Source organism: Callithrix jacchus, chromosome 7 (assembly GCF_049354715.1).
Source record: "Callithrix jacchus isolate 240 chromosome 7, calJac240_pri, whole genome shotgun sequence".
In the NCBI taxonomy this organism is placed as follows: Eukaryota; Metazoa; Chordata; class Mammalia; order Primates; family Cebidae; genus Callithrix; species Callithrix jacchus.
In genome coordinates this window covers 82,956,234-82,964,585 of record NC_133508.1, presented here as the reverse complement: position 1 = coordinate 82,964,585, position 8,352 = coordinate 82,956,234, and the positions used below count along the sequence as shown (strand labels likewise).

General features: G+C 52.8%; 1 protein-coding gene across 1 annotated transcript; it reads right to left on the bottom strand.

The window, feature by feature from the left end:
- Positions 1-2,419: 2,419 nt before the first annotated feature.
- TSPAN1 (tetraspanin 1) lies at positions 2,420-7,874 on the bottom strand. The gene is made up of 8 exons (XM_035251331.3): positions 7,748-7,874; positions 7,254-7,318; positions 3,989-4,195; positions 3,719-3,793; positions 3,504-3,602; positions 3,274-3,426; positions 3,084-3,167; positions 2,420-2,897 (listed from the first exon to the last, which is right to left on the bottom strand). The coding sequence occupies exons 2-8, from the start codon at positions 7,308-7,310 to the stop codon at positions 2,850-2,852; spliced, it is 723 nt and encodes a 240-aa protein (XP_035107222.1). The 5' UTR covers positions 7,311-7,318; positions 7,748-7,874; the 3' UTR covers positions 2,420-2,849.
- Positions 7,875-8,352: the final 478 nt, after the last annotated feature.

Genomic DNA, 8,352 nt, shown 5'->3' with positions numbered 1-8,352 from the left:
TGTGTCTTGTGGTTGTGATTTTGTGTGTGGGGGGTGGGGGGGCTGCTGGAGGGATGTGGTGGAGAGAATACCTGTGTTAGATGGTGAGTTTTCCTTACTGTTCTCCACAGAGTTTATCTTCCATTTGGGGACATTTGGCCACCAGGGGATGCCCGAGTCTCAAACGCCAAGGTTTTTCCCCAGCTCTACTCTAGGACAGCCTGACTTTAGCCCCACCCTACTTGAGGCTGAGCGTAGAGCAGCCACTCCTCCTCTTCCCCACTGTTTAACTACCAGCCTGGTTCCTGCCTAGCTTGCCTGGGCTGGGCAGCTGTCCCCAGAGGTAGAGCAGGAGAGAACAAAAAGGAATACTTGGGGGTTGGAAGAGGGAATGGAAGAGCAGGTGTGCATAGTAGGGGTGGGAAGGAAGTGGATGGGACAGGACTGGGTGGACATCGTTCAAGAGACAGGCTAGGGTGCATATGGAGACCTAGGAGCAAGGGTGTCTATGGCCCTTAGAGCACTTTGGCATTCAGAATTGTCTATCCAGGTATTTTGTGGAGAAAAGGGTCAGATTCTCACACAGCCAATAACCCAAAGAGTTTAGGAAGATCTAAGTTAGTCACAGAGGCACCAGAAAGTGGATGGGATTGTCCAGAGGCAGTGGATGAGAAAGCCCATGGCAGGGAAAAGGACAGTTAAAGAATCTGGGAAGGGGCCTAGGGTCAGGAGGGTGAGTGTAGACCACCACTTAAGAAAGGGTCTGCCTGGCCGGGCGCAGTGGCTCACGCCTGTAGTCCCAGCACTTTGGGAGGCTGAGGCGGGTTTCACCATATTGGCTAGGGTGGTCTCAAACTCCTGATCTCAAACAAGATCAGGAGTTTGAGACCACCCTAGCCAATATGGTGAAACCTTGTCTCTCCTAAAAATGTAAAAGTTAGCTGGGCATGGTGGAGTGCGTCTGTAGTCCCAGCTACTCAGGAGGCTGAAGCAGGAGAATTGCTTAAACCCAGGATGAGGAGGTTGTAGTGAGCCGGGATTGTGCCACTGCACACCAGCCTGGGCAAGAGAGTGAGACTCAGTCTCAAAAAAAGAAAGGGTCTGCCTGCCTCTGTACAGGTACAGAACTCCGGCTAGAACTCCGGCCCTCCTGCCTGCTCTCTGCCCTGCCTCTTTCACCAGTGCCTGGAGCCCAGCTCGGTAATGGCATGGGTGGTATATGACTTAGACATATCTCGCCACCCTGACGCCTTCAGTGTTTGCTGGAGCTGGAGATAGTGCTTGAGGTGGCCAAACAGCCAGGTTGACCAGCAATTAGCCCATGATGAGGTGGAGCCCCGCCCTGGGCAAACGAATCCCATGCAGCCTCCACACAGGCACCTGGTGGAGGGGAAGTATGTGAGAGACACTGTGTGGTGGTGAAGGAGTGAGGCAGGCTAGCTCCTCTCCCTGCCGCACACCCTGGCAGCCTCCTGGTCTGGCCCTCACAGACCAGCTCTAAGGCACTGGGCAGTTCTGGCCAGGTCCCTCTTCCTTTTTGGACTCAGCAAGGGGTGGTAGTTCTGGGCTGCACTGGAAAAGCTCAGGAAGAGTTACAGGGGTCAAAGGGAAGCAAGGAGGGGGACTAGTTTGTCAGGGTGGGCTTTGCTTGGTAGCAGACACTGCACCCTCCCACCGTAGCCTCCCTCAGGCCTCTCACTGCTGACTCAACAGTAATCAGGTCTATGTCAGAGACATTGTGGCCAGCTGCCCCTTCAAGTGGAACTAGAACTATGTCAGCCAGGACTACACCAGGTGCTGGAGTTCTCGGTCCAAATCTAGGCCGAGTTCTTCACTGAAGCCTGTGGGACTGGGGCAAGTCGCTTGGCCTTTCCTATCCCATTTCCTACTTGACACATAAAGATGGTTAGGGCTAGAGAAGAGATGAGGTCTGAAGAGCACCAGGTAGGCCAGCAGCAAAGAAGGAGTTTCCTCCGAGATCCTAGAATCAGGGACAGATCTAGGGTTTTGCCTGAGTGGGAGAAGGTAGGCAGCCTAGACCCTAGGAAGGGGGCTCCTGGAGGGCTTCCCAGCACCTAAGGAGTGACCCTTTCCCATTGCCCTGGTAAGAATTTGGCACAAGCTTGTTATTTTCATAGCTTTCCAGTCCAGTGCCCCCACCCAGGAGGAGGTAGTTTCAGTCCAAAGTTCTCCCTGTTATAAGGAGGCAGACTGGCCCAACCCAACTCGACTTCCTCATGCCCTCTCGGCCATCCCTCTTAGGTTCCCTCCCAGGTCTGGAACCCAAATGAAGGGGAGAAATAACCACTTCTGACCCCCAACCCCACCCTGCTTCCCTCCTTTCCAAGGGCCTTCTGAGTTGGCGGCCCCACAGGAATCTGAGGCCAGTTTAGGCAAGATGGGTCCCTCTCCCCAAGGATACATGAAGAGTCCAATTGGCAACATTGCAACTGGTTTATGCATTTTGAAGTGCCTTCTACACATCTGCCCAGGCTCTGCTGATTTCACTTCTTTCCAGGCTATAAAAGGCCTTTCTCTCATCCCCCAGTAGAGCACTGGGATCACGAAGAGCCCCCATTCACCCTAGGGGACATATCAAGGATTTAAAAGATTGGGGGAATGGGCAAGACTGGCTACCTTAGAGGCTCTGGAATGCCTCCCACCCACCCATCCACCAATGGAAGGAAAGTCAGGCACTATCTAAAAGGAGTGGTCCCTATCTAGTCCCCAGTCTGGAGCAGAAAGGGCAGGTCCACTCTGGACCAAGTGACATTGTTAGATACTGTCCCCTCCCCACATCGCTGCTTCTTGCCAGGGCACCTCTTCATAGTTCCCATGTGGCAGCAGTAGTGGCAGAGGCAGAAGTGGACTTATTGCAGATTGCAGTACAGATACATGGACACAATCATGGCAGCCAGCTGGAGAGGGAGGAACAGGGAGAGATGAGGGGACATGATAGGGATCCTGAAGCATTGGCCCCCTATCCTACAGACAGCCTACCTGAGGCCCAGTTAAAAGTCTGTTTCCTCCAGAGAGGCCTCAGATGGGTTGAACAGCCCGGGTCTTGTGGCCATATCCCAGTCCTAGCCTCCTCATCTGCTTACCTCTAGGCCCCCAATTCCAGCTGCCACACCACCCACGGTGAGTGCATTAGTTTTGATGCCATACAGAAGCTGATCAAAGCAACCCTTCAGGAAGAGAAAAGAGTATTTATAGTTGGCAGCTGCTCTACTGCCATCTCCGTTTGCCACTTTGAGACCATGAAAACAGGCCCCATCCACCCGTGCCACACACCTGTACTACTTGGTTCTTAGCCTTTTCTTCAGTGCAGGTTTCATTGGCTGTGTTGGTGATATCATTGCAACAGAATGGGGGAAAGGTATTGTTCTTTTTGAAGTAGGGTGAACCCTCAAAATCCGTGTAGTTGGTGAAGCCACAGCACTTGAGCTGGAGACAAGATGAGGGTGGAGGTTGGGGCCTTGCTTCTTTCTCTCCACTCCAAAACCTCCCCCAGCCAACCTTACCCCTTTCATGGTGCTGTCCCACACTTGAGTGAAGTCCTTCTGGGAGCCATAGTCTTTCTTGATGGCAGGCACTACCAGCAACGTCAGGAAGTGATCAGCCTGGGTGAGGCAGGCCAGTGTTTAGGGGCTGGTAGAGAAGGGGGTCATTCACAGGCCACAGCCCACTCCCAGGGTTTTGCCCAACCTGCTTCCCTTCCTCCATCCCAGTGCCTCACCATTGAGGTGTACACCAAGGCGACCACAGCAGCTGCAACCTCAGCAATAAAGATGAGGAGGAGGATGAAGAAGAACTGAGTGGGGAACAGGGGTCTGGATTTTAGGGAGAGACAGTCCCTCATGCCCTCCTTGCCCTAATCCACCCCCAGAGAAGTGAGACAGAGGTCTTAGCATAGGGGGATCCAAAGCAGGGTTTGGGAACCCCAGGGCCTGGTGTCAAGGGTAAGGGGATGCTTGGTCATGGGCTTGTGGAGCTGGGTTTGACACACCATCATGAGGGCACACTTGCTCTCAGACTGAGCACCATAGCAGCCCAGGAAACCAAGAGCAAAGACCACAGCGCCGGCTGCGATGAGGAAGTAGCCCACGTTGACAAACTGCATGGCACTGGACGACAGCGGCCCGAAGATCTTCAGGAAGGATGGCCCATCGATTGACACCCAGATGCCCACTGCCAACAGGGCCACACCACATAGCTGGGGGGAGAGAGGTCAGGCAGGCCTTAAACAATGCTGGCAAGTAGCTCACTACCACACAGTTGAAGAAGGATGGGAGCTGAGAAACTTCCCTCTTTATTGGCTAGAGAGTCTAAAAACTCATCCTGTAAGGAGGGAAACATCCTCTAGAGCCCAGAAAAATGGGAGCTGGGATATGCACAGCTAGGACCAGGCTGCACACCTGGGCAGATATAAAGGAGATCAGGGGTTCTAAGACTTTCCTTTACTGCTGCCAGGGTCCTGTCACATAGCTAGGATTGAAAATACGCAGATGAAGATCCAGCCTCCTATTTCCTTTCTGGGAGATGGGTGCCTACAACACCTCTATCCTCTGATAGGTGGAGACAGGGTGGGTGGTATCAGAACTGGCTCAACAGTCACCATAGTAATGGAGGCGGGGCTGAGGTTTCACCTGCTGGTAACCTTGGAGAGGGCGGAGGTTGAGAAGGTTCACCCACCTGAGGCCCCATTTGGCTCCCTTCCAGAATCCAACTTCAAGCCTGCCCTTCATCCAGACAAGACCTCCTTGCCTCACAAGAGGAAAGTGAGGCATGGGGTGGAGGGGGGCTGAATATAGCCAGAGCTTCTCTTAAAGGCTCTGTATCTCAACTCCAAACCTCAGCGGGAATCCTGAGCCCCAGATTGAGGGCCCTGTGCAGTTCCCACAGATCTTTGAGCAAAGCCTCCCGGCCCAGGGCTTTCGGTGGATGAATCAGCCTGACACCACCTTGGTGCCTAGTCCTCACTTTCCAGCTATAAAAACTGAGGCTAGAACCAGAAGTGAGGTGGCAGATTGAGGCTGGATTCCAGGCATGTTTGCCCAAGGACAGAAAGCTGGACTTCTAGCCTGCAGGGTCAAATTTCAAGGAGCTGGAGGTCTGCCCTATCCTGCTCTGCCCAGCCTGGCAAGGTCTGGGTAACAGAGGCCAGAAATCAAACCGGATTTGCCTTTAACCCTCTCATGGCAGAGCCTCTGCTCTCCAAATCCCTGGAATCGTATTGCCTCCTCCAGATACAGACTAGCTCAGGACTAGCAAGGTGGCTCATGCCTGTCCAGCCCAAGGTGGGAGAATCACTTGAGCCCAGGAATTTGAGACCAGCTTGGGCAACATAGTGAGACTGCCTCTACAAATAAATGTATTTAAAATGAGCTGAGCATGGTGGCATACTCCTGTAGTCCCTGCTACTCAGGAGGCTGACTGAGGTGGTAGGATCCCTTGAGCCCAGGAGGCTGAGGCTGCAGTAAGCCACGATCAGGCCACTGCACTCCTGCCTGGGTGACAGAGCAAGATCCTGTCTTAAAAAACAAACAAACAAACAACAACAACAACAACGAAAAACCCAGTTCCCTGCAGCTAAAGGAAGCCCAAGGCATAGACCACATTAGAACTACAGAGACTACCCACGCTTCTAAACTAGTCTATATATGAACTCTGTAGCCCAAGCTGGAGTGCAGTGGTGTGATCTTAGCTCACTGCAACCCCCACCTCCTGGGTACAAGCGATTCTCCAGCCTCAGCCTCCCCAGTAGCTGGGAGTTTTGCATTTTAACCTGGCTAATTTTTGTATTTTTAGTAGAGACAGGGTTTTACCATATTGTCCAGGCTGGTTTCGAACTCCTAAGCTCAAGTGATCTGCCTGCCTCAGCTTCCCAGAGTGCTGGGATTACAGTCGTGAGCCACCGTGCTCGGCCCACTTCCTCACTTTTACTTAGGCTAACCCACTCTAATGTGGCTCACGCCTCTGGTGACATCCTGTGCTAAATCCAGGGGACATTTCATGGACCATATTCTCCTTGACCTCTCTGAAAACTTGCTCTCCTTGTTTTCCTCTTCCCCTCCCACTGCTTCTTCTCCATCTCCTTCATAGTGGCTTGTTTTCTTATCCCTAGTTAGTTGGGTTTCCCAGAGTTCACTTTCCAAGTGCTCTCATCCACTCCCATGGCTTCAGTGCCCACCTGTGTGCACATGATTTTCAAATACCCATGGCCAGCTCCAATCTGAGCTGCACCTCCACTGGGTACACAGCTGCCAGTGGGACACCCCCTCCCACAAACCGGGCCCCACCCGCTGCCATCCGGGTTGCTCATGTTGGAGATAAGGGTGTCATCTTCAAGATCTCTGTCTCCTTTGCCCCTTCTTCTGCCCCTCAGCCATCATCCTAGAGCTTTGTCCTTTGTCCACTTTGTCTGTTTCTCCCTATCTCCACCACCGTTTCCAGGATTTACACCTCACTGCTCAGCTTCTCAAACACGCTCTATGCAATCTGTTTCTGGTTTTCTGAACAATATCGAGTTTCATTACTTCTGGCCTTTTATGCGTGCTTTACAACTCCCCCATGGAGTACAATTTCCCAGCTTCAGCTACTTCCTCCAGGAAGTATTCTCCAACAGTACTGAGCTGAGTTCAGGCTCCCATAACCTCCGTTGTAAGCCCAAACACATTATGTTGTTATTATCTGCCTATCTGGTTTACTGGAGCTGAGATCGCTAGGAGCAGAGAAAGGCTTTGTTTCCTTGCCACCCCAGCACCCAGCACGGACTCTTAAACAATGAATATTTGTTGAATGAATAAGAGCTGCTTGAGATAGACCCTTTGCTCTGATGAGATGTAGGCCCTCTCTCCTTTCAGCCCCCTTCATAGAGAGGAATTTTCTTTGTACTGAATTTCCTTCTTCACTAGGTGAACTTGGGCAGACCCCTTCTATTTTCTGGGCCCCCAATGCCTATAAAAGGGGGAGAATCATTCCTGGTAGCTTACTCTGCCCTGCCTGAAGCCTGGGCTAAAGCTTTGTGGGAGAGAGGAAGTGCCCCAAGCTTCTCCATCCCTTTTCTCACATACACCCCTGCATGGCAGCCTGGCTGCTGCTGGGACCAGGGATCAGCACCATTTGGGGAGACCTCTGCATCCCATTCATAAGGGGACACTTGTAGGACAAAGCCTGGGCACAGCAGTCTCCCATTCCCCAGCTTAGTCTCTGCTCAGGTGTGACCTGGGCTCAGTAGGGAGCCCAGAAGAGCTCACAACTTCCATACTTACAAAGATGAGCAAATTGAAGAGGATCATCATGGTCTTAATGAAGCTAAAGCACTGCATGGTGGCTCCTGGGAGGCAGACATGTATGAGTTAGGGCGTTGTTTCCCCTGGCCCCACCTGGGCTGGCCCTGGCCTTAGCTATTCAGCCAGATGTGCCAGACCCCAGGATCCTGAACCCGTATCTCACCAAGCTTCTCCTATACCTGGTCGGACACCTCAGGCCTTTTCCCAGTTTCTATCCTAACACCCTTACCCCTCTATACTACCCAGGACCTCTACCAGCACTCGACACTCTGAGATCCTAACACCATAGGTTCCTCCACCATACCCAGTCTGACTCCCACGCGCAGGTCACTCCATGCCCTTTCCTGGCACCTGTATATCCTGCGCTCCTCCCCACACCAACCCCAGACCCTCACTATAGCCCTTCCAGCTCCCCAAACCTGTTTCCAGATTGATATCTCTTCATAGGATCATCTCTATCCCTATCCCATCACCTGTTCAGGGCTCTCGGCAGCGAGTTCTGAAAGAGGGAACCGCTGAGGCTCCACAAAGGACAGAACAGCTCCAGGGAGTTGCCACTCAGTGGGCAGGCAGAAGGACAGCTGGCTGGCACACACCACTGCTCACCTGCAGGCGGGGTAGGTGCTTTAAAGCCTCCTTCTGCCCGCCTGCCGGCCCCACCCGTGGCCAGTTAGCCTCCCCTTACTCCTGCTGCCCCCTGCTGCCTGGAGACCAATCCCCACAACCACAGCCTCAGCAGGCCTCCGCCTGGCAACACCAGCCCTGGGCAACGCCACTCCTGATCTCAAGAAGCAGCAGCCCGGGGGTGGGCAAGTGGTTCCCCAGAATGTTTGTGTGCCCTCCACCACAACAGTACAATGTGCTTCTTACCCTGTATCTGCTGATACACTCATAGGTACCCTATGTGCTCATGCTCACAAGCACACATGTCTGCCCATGCTGCCGTCCATATGTTCACACAGCAAGCACCCAGTTACTTGCATTAACACTTACTAGTCCTCTGAATGCACTCGTGTGTGTGTGTGTGTGTGTGTGAGCGTGCTCTCTCTCACACACACATACACTCAATTCTTTGTGA